Consider the following 13,555-nt stretch of genomic DNA (forward strand, 5'->3'; position numbering starts at 1 on the left):
CTGAAGCAGAAAGACGCGTCCACTCATTTACAGATTTGTGCTAACAAAATCATCTGCTCTGAGCGTAATCTCATTTGTTTGATAGGAATGGTTGGACTCGATGATACGGTGGGTCTCTTCCAACCTGGTTATTTTATGATTCTATGATTCATAGGAGGCCTCTGAGTGCAGCCTGGATACTAATCTCAGTTCTGTAAAGTTATTTGTGATGTATAAATAAGGTCCACATTGAAGAATAAATTAATTTTTTCAGGCGTTTTGTCATAATTTTAATCTGCATTCATCCTATTTGTAAATCCTAATTTCTAATGCACTGTATTAATGTGTCTCTTGCTGCTTAATTACAGTGAATTAAGTAGCACACCATAGCTTTTAGCTTGTAATTGTTCTCTTTATTTACATATACATATTTTACTGCTTTTCTTGCCTCTAGAACATGTGATAAATCAAAGTGAAAGAAAACCAAACCAGTCTTTCATCATGTTTTCCTCTGCCTGGTGGCGCTCTGTGCAGTCTCTTCCAAGACGTGTCTTTCTGCTTCTTACATGAGTGTTACCTTATGTGAGATAGATGTCTGTCTTTTACAGTGGTGTACTTAAAAGTGAAAATACTTCTTAATATATTTTAACTTTTATTCCAGGCACCCATTATTTCCCTTGTTAGCACTATTATTTGAAAAATGTGAACAATCTACACAAGGCTCAGAAGGCACAACTTCTGCTAGTTTTGATGTAGATATTGAAAATTTTGTAAGGAAGCAGGAGAAAGAAGGAAAACCTTTTTTCTGTGAAGATCCAGAAACTGATAATTTGGTAAGCATAAGCTCCTGCTTTTATTTCTGAGACTATAATCACATTTGCTTGCTCTTCCTAATTTCTGATCTTAACAGGTGCTTACAGTTTCTTCTCATGTTTTCTTCCTACAAGACATTCTTCTTTAGGTTAACGCAGAGATTTTTTAAAAATTTCTTCTGACCCCTTTTTTCCCCTCTTATCTGTAAACTTACAGTGAGCCCTCCACAGTTGTTTCCCATTCTAAACTGGCTTAGAGCAGTGTATTAGAAATGAACAGAAATGCGTGCTTGCCATGACCAGGTTAGCTCTACAAATCAATTTTAATGTCAAGCGTTTAACGTATGTTTATCAAAAGCATTTAATTGATGTAAGTTTTTTCTAACATTTTTTTTAATCAGGGTTCATCTAGTTAATGTGGGAGAAGAGCTGCAATAAAATGAGCATAGAAACTCTTTAACATGCATAGTTCGTTTTCTTGTGTGTCACTGTCTGAAAGTCCTTCCTGCAATGAAGCTGTGATTTCCCCAGCCTCTTAATCTTCCTCATGATTCACAGCTCTAGTTAACATCTCTCTTGGCATGCTAGTTTCTAAACTGTCTACTTGCCTTTGTCTCTTTAGAGTTCTGTTGCAACTAGATTTTAATCATATTCAGGAGTGCTAGATTTATAAAGGTCAAGTGCTTTGTTTCGTTTAAAACCTGTTACCGTAAGGGAAGTGTGTAATTAAAGAAGTCTTCATCCTTGAGTCTGCCTCGTAGGAGAAGAGGCTACTTAAAATATTGCAGTTCACGAACAAAATTAAATTGATGGGAGGTTGTAAACAACAGAAACAATAGTGATTTAAAACTGATATAGGAAGAATTATGTGAGCACGTAATATCCTGTGTGGGAGGCTAAGGTAACGTACCTGGAGAAAGCTCTTAAAACTAAGACCTAAACAAGAAATAAATCTGAGATGCTTTTTCAAATTGGCAGGAGTGTTGCAGTGAACAACGTGTTAGGATGGGTTCATATTCTAGCAAAAAAAGAGTCAGTTTTGGTTGCTTTTTTTGCAAACAGTCTAGTCATTTTGCATAACTTGATTTCTTTCCAAGCACTTTATGACCAAATTAGAGTACTCATGTTCTGAGAAGACAGTATTTAAATAGTGTCTTGGAAAATAAAGCTACAAGAGTCTTTGTGTATAGTAAGGTCAGTATGAGAGTAAAGAAGGGAGAAGACAGTATGTTCTAGAACAACGCAAGGTTTTACAGCTCTAGCTAAGAGAGATTAAAAAGTCACCATCTTGGCTACTTGTTCTATCCTTTTAACTGTAGGTTACAATGCCCAGGCCTTAAATATATTAATATGTTGCATCAATGATCTTTCTCTATGTAAATATAAAGTTGCCTTAGATTAAATCTTCTTCAAGGATGGATCAAGTTAACAAAATTTAGTTTGCACTGATCCACATACAAGAGTGCTTTGAAAAAGGTTCTTTTACAGCTTTGGATGTGGGGCTGTTTGTATTACAGACGCTTTTATTTTAAGCTTGGAAACATTTTGAGGCTCAAACGAGGTTTTTGTTTTAGAAGATGACCCAAAGCAATGCCCTTCAGAATGATAGGAAAGCAGGTAAAGGAGGATGTGCAATATGACATGTAATGATGCAATACATACTCGGTATTAGTGTAAGGATTCTCAGCTTATAAATTAAGGACTGACCACTTTGACCCAAGTTACAACTAGAGCAGAATCAACCCCCCAAAATCTCAATATCTTAATCACAGCATCTTTATGGGTAAATTCTGATGCAGCTCACCTGAGAACTGTCTAGCAATACAGATGGGTACTTAAGTTTTCTAATTAGAAAGACGCATTGACATACCTACCAAAACAGTTCCATGAATAAACCCTTTAGAATGACTGTTTTCACTGTAGGAATTAAAAACAGAATAAGAAAGAAGAAAAATAATGGCAAAGGGAAATAAACTATAATTCTTTCCTGTAGTTACTGCCATAATGTGAGCAGCAGTCGTGTGGGGTGCTTTTTTTTTTTTTTTAATTTGAAATGTGATTGTTGTTGTATTACATTTATGAAATACTTGTAGCACAATGTAATAATTATCTAAATTTGTAAGCAGAAATGAGTACTTCAGAACGTTTATGATGAGATGTTCTGTCTGTGAGAAGTGTGGTTATTCCATTGGGGTTGCCAAAATCCTCAGAGACTGAGGGCCTCTGGTACCATCACTTTAGATCTTCCTTGAGTGGGAAAGCACTCAGGCAAATTCTGAGAGGAGGAGGAAACATTATTGACGGAAAAGGATTTAAATATTTTAAAGAGATATTAGTTTCTGAGGAAGACTAAATCAGACTAAAAATGGCAGTTCATCACAAATACTAATTTTGCACATGTATGAAGTGTTGTGGGACCTTTAGTTGTTGAAAGAGTTGATTGCACACAGAATTCTCCAAATAACCAGTTTCAGGATCTTGTGGTTTGATCCAGGTATCTGTAAAATTGGCTACCAAGAATGCATATAATTTTGAATTGATTTCTTTATCTTTTTCACTGTGTGATATGTTTGGGTCTTTGTTAGTAACAAAAAAGCTATCAATGATACCTCTGGAGTGCCTCTTGCACAGCAAGTATGAATTTGAAGACAGCAATAAAATCTTCTATGGCTGTTTCTTCGAAGACTTTTTTTGAATATACTTTCCTTCAATGTATGATTTAAATGAGAGTTAATTCTGTTCTGTGTGAAGCAGATCTGCTGACTTGCTAAGCCTCAGGTTATTTCTTTCATTTGTAACTCTCCAAATCCAACGCAGATATACTGTTTTGCCTTATCTCTGTAATCCCAATTTCTTTTCAGAAGCACATCTGAAATCTAATAGTTGGAATGCAGTAGTTCTGGCTCAGTGCATGAGGAAAAAGCAGTGGATGTGGTTTATCTTGACTAGTAAGGCTTTTGACATTGTCTCCTGTAATGTTCTCATAGACATATTGATAAAATATGGACTAGATAAATCAGCAGTGAGATGGACTGAAAACTAGGTGAACGACTGGGCTCGAAGGATAGCAGTCAGCAGCATGAAGTCTAGCTGAGGACAAGTCATTAGCAGCGTGCTCCAGGGATTGAACCAGCACTGTTTAACAACTTCATTAATGATGTGGATGATGGGACAGAGTGTACCCTTGACAAGTTTGAAGATTCTGCAAAACTGTGAGGAGTGACTGATGTGCCACCATTCAGAGGTGCTTTGTCGCTTTTGGAGAAACAGGCTAACAGGAATCTTATGAAGTTCAACAAAGCAAAATGCCAAGTCCTGTACCTAGAGAAGAATAATCCCATGTACCAGTACACTTGGGGATGGGGAGGGACATATGGGCTATGGATGGGACGATCAGCTAGAAGGCAGCTTTGCAGAAAAGAACCTGACAGTCCTGGTGGGCACCAAGCCAAATATGAGAACGGCAATGCATCCTTGCTGCAAAGAAACTCAACATGGACTCTGTGTTAGAAAGAGCATTGTCAGCAGGTCAAGGGACTTGGTCCTTTACCTCTACTTGGCACTAGTAAGATATCCGGAGTGCTGGGTACAGTTCTGCCCCCACCACACAGTACTAGAGACAGATATACTGGATTGAGTCCAGCAAAGGACCACAAAGATTACCAAGGACTGGCACATCTCTTGCATGACGATGAGCTCAGAGAGCTGGCACTGCAGCAGTGAAGATTTGGGGTGATATTATCAACATATCCAAATACCTAATGGGCGAATAAAGAACAAACTCTCTGTCTGTTCTCAGTAGTGCTCAGTGAAAGAGCAAGAGGAAATGGACATAAATTAAAACACAGGAAGTTCCATTTCCAGAAGAAAACACATCTTTATGGTAAGGGTGATAGAGTACTGGAGCAGGTTGCCTAAAGAGATTGTGGAGTCTCCATCCTTGGAGACAGTCAAAACCAAACTGAACATGGTCCTGAGAAACCTGCCCTAGTTGACCTTTAAACCTCAACTATTCTCCAGGTTTTCCGAGCCTTCAGAGGTTGGTTTCCAAAGATCCTGTATGCCTTGGCCTGCTTCATGTGCTTTTGATTATGTGCAGTCTCTCAGGTTTAGCTTACTTTCATTGTAGGTGGATCCGCTGTATTCAAACAGCCCTTCCTGCTGATTGATCTATTTGTGTTTTTAGTGGTAATATTCTCTCCACTCACATGGTATTTGCCTTTGTTGATGAGCTATACAAATCTGGCTGATTTTGCTTGAGATGCGTGAGGAATTACTTACGTCTTGTGTTTGATGGCTGCCGAGGTCCATACTGTCTTAACTAGAACCACATTGCAAAATCAAAAATCTTTGACATTGAACTCCTGTTCTGTAGCTGTATTGTTAGCCATGATTTTCTGTTACCAGATGCTAAATGAAATCTGAGTGCAGCTTGTCCTCTGCCAATCCTGAAGGCTGGAGATTCTGAACAGCTGATGTTCTGACAGACTGTTCATTTTGACTGGGGCAATGAGGAGAAGACTTCTGTCAAGTTGTGAAATAGGTAGTACAGTTTTCAGTCTCTTCAGCTTGAAATATTGGTGCTTGCTTAGAGAAGATTGTAGCTGGGTAGTTTTTTCAATGTGTCATATATACTGTTTTCTATAGAATAAAAATATCTTTCTAGAGGAGAGAGTTTCTAATACTGTGCGTCTTTGTTGCGTCTTCTGTTCTTGCTGTCCCTCCCTTTTTAACTTCATTGTCAAATCAACCATTAGCTTGAAAGGAGAAGCTAGACTTCCAGTTCCAACAAGCCAGAAGGGTGGAGCAGGTAGGTCAGAGAACTACTTGCTTTCCACCTGTGTTTTTATCTCACCCCAGCAAAGTGAAACAAATAAGCTGTAAATGCTTGCTTAGTAGCAATTGTTCGGCTTGGAGCTAGAGTTAAACTGAGCTGAACTGAATTCAAGTCCTATCATAAGAGAGTCAAAGGCCTGCCTACAATGAGGAAGTTGGCCGCTAATTCAGCTGTTTCAGTTTTTTTTCCTTTTACTTTTTTTGGAAGTGACGTATAGACCTCAAATACGCTGTATTTATGATGAATATTAAATTAATGGCTCCAAACCAGCCAGGATATCATGTCAGACTTTGTTATCTAAACTGCCTATTGGCTAATTGACTACGTAACAGACATTGTAAAGGGTCACAGATACTGATTGTAGGGCCTCTTGCAATCCTGGTGATGTTTCACGTTGCACACTCACTTGAAATGCCTTGAATATTCTATAGGAAAAGTTCTATTTTCATCCAAAGGGCTGCGGAACATTAATCTGAATGGAACAGGCATTATACAAGTTTGACCAGAAAAGAAGTTCTTTAAAAGAAATATAAGGTGATTTTAACTTCAGTAGCTCTTCATAAGCTACAGTCTAGATTACCTTGTTACTTTGGTATTATTCTAAATTAATTGGTGGATTCTGCATTGCTTGTATAAAGGATTTCAGCACTGGGAAATATAGGCAGCATCCACCTGAAACTTAATTTTAAGATTATCCATATATTGCTGAGCCTGACCTGTAAGCCAAGTTTCAATCCTTTTTATTATCTAGATGGAGAGATTCTGTTCTTCTTAACTAACTTCCAACAGTGTTGGTGATCTTGAAGCACATGGCAAACTGTTATGGTCAACACAGAAATATTGTATTAGACCTTTGATGCTTGCCATGTCTTTGTCAAGTCTTGACTTGTCAGACCCATTGTAAAAATAGAGTCTTTGCAGTGAAATGGATGGGAACATATTTCTGGATAAGGGCAGAATTTAAGTTTTAGTTTTAGGCTTCAGCCTATTTAGAAAAGTGAGAATTTCTCAGAATAGAGCATAAGAATTTGGAAAAGAGCTGGCAAAAATGGCATTTCCTTGGGGAAGGGTTGTTTTTTCTTGTTAAATGAAATTTTCAGATACTCTTTGGAATTACGTGGATTAAGCATATTTTTTAATTTGATTTATTGCTATATTCCTGTTATTTTCCTATGTGTGTGTTCATGTGGTAGAGTCAGCAATGGTTTGTGTTCAAAATCTGCAGCACTAAAAAAAAGAAAAATTGTGTTATGGCTTCCCTGAAGCGCAAAGTTTCAGTTGTCTGTTCCCTCGAGACTTGTATAGGATGACTCTTTCCTTTCCAAGGAAGAGCATGTTGCAGTTCAGTTCTAAGACCCATTGAAGGAAAACTGAGAAGTTTAATGCTAGCTACTGGACAGATTTTATCTTGCTCTGAGATGCAGATGTCTTGACATTCTATGTATATCTTTACTTTTAACACAGATACATCTTCCAGTCAGAAGAGGTAGTTGTCTTTGCACTGAAACTCTCTCAGAAGTTCCTGTTCATCCCTAATAAATGAACAAAGAAAATGGCTTTTCTGTGGTAGTTACATGTTTGCTTTTCAAAAACAATATATTGTCTGCAAACAGAACCTTGTAGCTTTTCCCTTGGAACTTCACTGACTTAGACTGTTTGGGGAGATAAGAGAGGAGGTACAAGTTTATGATTATTTTTATTTATTTTTTTCAGTAAATATTTAGCTCTTATACATGGCAGAGAATATCATTGGACATGCAATTACCCTCTATCTTGGAATGTCTTCTGCAGATTTCTTCTGGTTTTCAAGTTTCTGATTCTTGATCGCTTATGCCATCTGTGTCTCTGTTGATCATCTTTGACCTTGATATAACTGCTGTTTAGCTGTGAGAAGTGCTTCAAACCTCTGTTTTTGAAATTATAGTGGGGAAGGAAGGAAATGGAAGCTGAAAGTTGTGCTCTCATTTTACTTACTAGACTGGAAGTGTGTTTTCCCAGAACGCTAATTTCTTCCATACCTTTTTGGATTGTTACTTTACATCCACCTTAGTCCTTATATCACGCATCAGTCCCAGGAGAGATGTGTTTGCTGTTAAGAACCAGATCTTGGTGGTCTGTATTGCTAGCTAGAGGCTTCTTTCTGGAAATGTGCTCACGTATATCCCCATAACATCAAGTATCATCTGCTCGAGCTACTTAGCCTTATGTCTCTCTCTCATTTTCACAGATGAAACAGATCTTGGAGTGAGCCAATGAACCAACTTCTCTTTTTTCTCCACTAGTATCCTTTTGTGGTTAGGGCTTAGATGGACAGGTTCTTCATGTCTAAGAAGTTGTTTCGCATGAGTATTTGCAGATAACTTTTAGAGCTTTTGCAGATTACATTATGTCTGAAGACATTCAGTACTTCACTCTTTGTTGCTTACTGTAAACTCAGCCACTGCAGAAATATCATGTTACTTCAGGATGGTTTCTTCTTCTTGTACAGCTTCTGTTCAGAGTAAACTCTTCCCATATGTAATTGGCTTTTTTGATTTCCACACATTCATAGGACCGTAGGATGATTCAGGTCTAATTACAAGCTTAAGAAGTCTGTAATCAAACCTCCTGCACAAAACTGGGTCAGCTGTGAAGTTGGAGTAGGTTTCTTATGGCTTTATCAAGTCTAGAAGTGATACAAAGCAAGGGGTGTTAAATATACTCTCACTTTTGTATTTGAACAGGACACTGCCTTTTTTTGAAGACCCACGCAGTTTTTGTTTCGTTTGGGGTAAGGATTTTTGGTTCAGTATCCTCTTCTCAAAGCCTATCCTATTGAATTTTTAGTTGTGTCAGGGAAAGTTGTAGTGGTAGTTAAACCAGCTGATGTCTTTTGTGTATTCTAGACAGAACAAACCATGCTTTTTGCTTTTCTGAAAAGTGTTCTTACTCTCATAATGTGCAGAACCGTCTCATAAGGCTCTAGTCATACCTTTCTTAGCTGTGTCTTGTAGCTGAGGACTCAGAGGAGAGTGGTTATCAAATCAAAACAAATAAACATAAGACACCCCTTCTCCCAGAGTTTGTGTTCTTCCCCTGAAGACCTAAATTGCCCCAGAAGAATTTGCTCAGGGAGGTAGGTGAGCTATGAATGTACATATTTTCGTTGGCTTTTTTGCAAATGAGAAGACATTTGAGTGAATGTCATTATGTGGAGATTCTTTCATAGATGTTGTCCCCATGTTTATGTGCTATATGCTTATGTTATGTGCTGTGAAATCCATAAAAAATTATGAGTGTATCTTTTAGATAAACAAAGGTGAGATGGGGGTTATGGCTAAGGCAGTGCATGGTGTGCTCCGTGCCCTTTGTACCACATGCTTGAGGCACTGAAAAGATGGGATGCAGGCACAATCAAAAGCATTTTTAGGGCTAAAGATGTCTTCAGCTGTAATATGTGATATATTTATATGTGAATATGCGCCGAATAGCGGTTTTGGCAAGAACTGGAAGTTTTTCAGTAATCTTTCTTTCTGTGCTTAATAGCTTACTTTGTTTAAAACTGTTTCAACAATATACGTATATCTCATGGTTACTTCTGTCTGTGCATTTCTCTGGAATGATGCTCTGGGTTTATTTCTACAGCTGAAAAGACTGAATCAATCTGAAAAATCTGAAATCTGCAAAGACTGAATAAAAAATACGTTGTTCTGTGGCACACCCTTCTCAGTAGCACTAAATAGGAAAAACAGTGGTTGTAGATTTTTAAGGTGTGCCTTTTAAGCACATAGGAATGAAACATTACTGCTGCTGTGTTCTGTCTGGAAACATTTCTTTGTATTACCTTTGTTCAACATGGGTGAATTTATGCATTTATTTATTTGTTTCTCATTTCAAGGAATAAGTGAACTTCTGCCACCAAATTTAAGTTTGGTCCACCCATGCTGCAAGAAATCAGGAGCCCTGTGAGCACAATTAATGTAGCTGTAAATGAGTAAATAAGTCCTGGTGACAGGCATAGTGTATTTACAAAGTTTTGTTTGTGTTCCTAACCACCGAAGCACAGCTCCCTGTAAGAGTAGTGTGACTCTGTGGCTCTGCAGAAACCTGGATAGTATTACTGATTCTTGGTTTATAGTTAACTTTTACTTTAATTCAATTTTTCGCTTCAAGTATCAACCATCAATGTGAAAGTAAATCTAAGTTGAAGAAAGGAATTTATTTTTTTCCTCCGAACAAATATTGACAAATAAATAATATAAACATGAGTAATGGTTAAAGAAAAAAGCCCTCTTGACTGAGCAAAACTAATTGCTTATACAGTCAAATATTACGTGCCCAGTTGTGTATTTTTGTTCGCTGAATATTTCAGGCATTCTCTCTGCGTTGGTCTGCTACGTGTAAAGAAATTTGCAATTTAAGCTTTTCATATCTCTGAAATTCTTTGGCTATTGTAGAATTACAGAACAATCACTGATAATTCTGAAAGGAGCAGAATATATTTAAACACAGATGACCTTTGTTTTGGGTTAAACTATGCAAATTTAACTAGATTTAACTTGGTTATATTTAAAGGTACAGAAGTGCAGTTTAAATAGCAACCACTGCAGAGGGCTCTTTTAGAAGACTGCTGTTTTACATACCTTAGTACTGGGCCACTACATTCATTATTTCAAAGGCTTTTGATGTCGTGGGTCATAAGAGTTAGCAGGTTTTAGTTTGGATCAACTGCCTCAAGTCGGCAGCTCAGATTTTTCTGCCAGCTGTGCTCTTAAAAGATATCTTTCCTTTTTCTTCTTAGCCCTGAGAAGGGATAAGATTTCTTTTCTTGTTACCACTTTTTTTTTTTCTTGTTTATTTTAACACATAATTGTCTACACTGGGGGGAATGTCGTACAGCTGGAATTCCTTCTACTGAAAAAAACAGGGAAAAGATCTGTCACAATGAAAGCAAAAGCCCTCATGGTGGAGAGGGAAGCACACCCAGAAGTTTGGCTACCTTGATCTCCTTTGGGTACTTCAAAGGCAACTTCAGCTCTCTGTTCGCTGCTTTAGTTAGAAGTAGATTCCTTAATTAAGCTATCGTTTCTGGTCACTGGATTCAGTGCTCTGGCCAGGTAAATGATACTTCATATAGCACATTTTTTTCCAAATAATGCAAAAATCAAACTCTGCTCTGTGTTTCAAAATTATAATCTATCCAGCTTCATACATCTGAAGGATATTTTTCGTGGAGATCTAGCATAGCAAGTAAATTTTGGGTATGGCATGCTGTACGAAAACTAATTACCTTGCCAATGTATTATGTACATATTTGAACATCCTGGATTTCCTGTTGCTTCATGAAAATTTATCCCATCTGGATTTGGTTTTAACTTTTGATCTTCTGCCATGACCCTTACAATCACCTAAGCTATCTTTATGCAGTATGTAATGCCATTAGCTATCTAAGCTTACGAGTCTCTTTCTCGCAGTAAGCATAATTTTTCTTATCACGTACGTATTTCCTGTACTTCCATTTTTGTTTAAACATGAATTTGTTATTGGGTTTAGTGCTTTGTATTTAATGGTTCATATTTCCAAAAGACTCCTCACTCTTCTTCTCTCTCTTCTCTTGAGATTTCACCCCAGAGTTCTTAATCTCTGACTTACAATCGAAGAGGCACTTTAAAGCTCTAGGACTAAAGAACTGTTTGATTAAGCTTTGTTGAGCTATGTGACAAACTTTGGGTTCTTTATATTCTAATTTTATAGGAAAATAAGAGCTATTGTGTTCTTGTTCTTTCCTGTACCTTTTACCCTCCCTAGCAATCTGTGTGACAAATTGTGCTGGTTTTGGCTGGCATAGAGTTAATTTTCTTCACAGAAGCTGGTATGAGGCTATGTTTTGGATTTGTGCTGGAAACAGTGGTAGCGATAAAGGGATGTTTTCGTTACTGCTGAGCAGTGCTTACACAGTCAAGGCCTTTGCTGCTTCTCACACCACCCCACCAACGAGCAGGCTGGGGGTGCACAAGAAGTTGGGAGGGGACACAGCGGACCCTGACTGACCAAATGGAAATCCCATGCCATATGATATTGTGCTCAGCATATAAAGCTGGGGAAGGAGGAAGGTATGTTCAGAGCAATGGCATTTGTCTTCACAAGTAACGTGTGATGGAGCCCTGTTTCCTGAAGATGCCTGTACACCTGCCTGCCAATGAAAAGCAGTGAATGAATTCCTTATTTTTCTTTGCTTACGTGAGGGCCTTTTGCTTTGCCTATTCAACTGTCTTTATCTCAACCCATGAGTTCCCTCACTTTTACCCTGCCGATTCTCTCCCACACCCCACCCCGGGGGAAAGCGAGTGAGCAGCTGTGTGGTGCATAGTTGCAGACTGAGGTTAAACCATGACAGTCCTTTTTCTAGCCAAAAGCACTTTGTCCCACAGAGCCCCTTGTTCATTTCCCACCCCACACCCCTCCAGCAGAGCAGCAAAGGCCTTGACTCTGTGTAACTGCTGCTCAACAGTAGCTAAAGCATCCCTATGTTACCAACACTGTTTTCCAGCATGAATTCAAAACATGATCCCTACTAGCTACTGTGGAGAAAATTAACTCCATCCCAGCCAAATCCAACACACAAATTTATGCGAAGTCACAGAAGGGTCTGTTCAGTGTATCTCACATTCTTCTGTACGTTTCTAGGGTTTTTGCATCAGGGTGAAACTGATGCAATCAGTAATGTGGAACTGAACTTTGTTTCTGATATGTAACTCAAGTCGATTATTGCTTACTGAGCCTGTTCCAACCATACTTTTTAAATAATATGTGTTGATGGGATTATGTTCTTTCACTTTCTGTCTTGTGTGGTGTATGACCTAGAGTTGTGTGATGGGGATAAACATCATGTGGACATTCAGGCTCATTCTGTGTTCTGTGTATACCTAAACTATGCTTGGTCTTCCTGATGTGTCACATGTAACAGAGACAAAGACTATATTGTTGTGGTTTGTTTCTCTTGTACAGTAGTTTACTTTTGCAGTGAAAGGGTACAAATATTATATGCAAACATATTCCTTTCACGTTTCAGGACCATAATGGTCAGAGCTAGAGAGCTCCAGTCAACACTTAGGGATCAGTAACTCTACTTGAATTGGATGGTCTTTGTTACTGGAAAATAGTGTTTGTTTAAGTCTCACTTAAATATTTTTCAAATTAACAGTTATTTTGTTCCTAATTTTTTTTTACAATTCTCATCCTAGATGGTAAAAGCAATCCAAGTTCTACGTATCCATCTGCTTGAACTAGAAAAGGTTAATGAACTCTGCAAGGATTTCTGTAGTCGTTACATTGCCTGCCTGAAGACAAAAATGAACAGTGAAACTCTATTAAGTGGAGAGCCTGGAAGTCCTTATTCACCTGTGCAATCTCAGGTATGTTTCAAATGCAGTTAAGTGTATTTTTGCTTAGATTTCCTTTGCAAGTTATAACCTCACTTCTATTGCTATTAGTTTGCAAACACAGTTTCTGCAGTTTCTTTTACTTCCTCAAAACTAGTTATTAAGAGTAGAAAGACCTGTATTTTTTTTTTCACACCTGTGTGCCACTGTCTGATGGACAGAATTGCTGAAATGTGCCAGAACATAGTCACTTTTTTAATTTGTCTTTTATGATTATGGAGATACTCAGAGTAGCCTGGATTTGCTGTTTTGTTGGAAGGAAACAGAACAAACAAAGGAGAAGAAAAAAAATTCCTTGATGAGAAGATGGCCTTAGTCTAGTTTGCTTCATTACAATTTTGAGATGGCCGATACTTTTTATACATAATCTATACTCTGGAACAAATAAACGATTTCAGATGGATTTTAGGTGCAGTATTTGAGATTCATGTCGTTCCATGTCACCCAAAGTGACTGTATAGTTATGAGCAGTACCCATTCCTATACATGTGAACCTCAGTTCATAT

General features: G+C 38.0%; 1 protein-coding gene across 3 annotated transcripts in view; it reads left to right on the forward strand.

Moving 5' to 3' along the window:
- PKNOX1 (PBX/knotted 1 homeobox 1) overlaps positions 1 to 13,555 on the forward strand; it is a 50,183-nt gene that overhangs the window by 20,483 nt on the left and 16,145 nt on the right. For all 3 annotated transcript variants that reach the window (XM_069872546.1, XM_069872561.1, XM_069872551.1), the window contains 2 exons: positions 641 to 812; positions 12,852 to 13,022. In XM_069872546.1, coding sequence (XP_069728647.1) covers positions 641 to 812; positions 12,852 to 13,022 — 343 coding nt within the window. The remainder of the gene's footprint in view (positions 1 to 640; positions 813 to 12,851; positions 13,023 to 13,555) is intronic.

The sequence above is a fragment of the Phaenicophaeus curvirostris genome, chromosome 1 (assembly GCF_032191515.1).
Source record: "Phaenicophaeus curvirostris isolate KB17595 chromosome 1, BPBGC_Pcur_1.0, whole genome shotgun sequence".
In the NCBI taxonomy this organism is placed as follows: domain Eukaryota; kingdom Metazoa; phylum Chordata; class Aves; order Cuculiformes; family Cuculidae; genus Phaenicophaeus; species Phaenicophaeus curvirostris.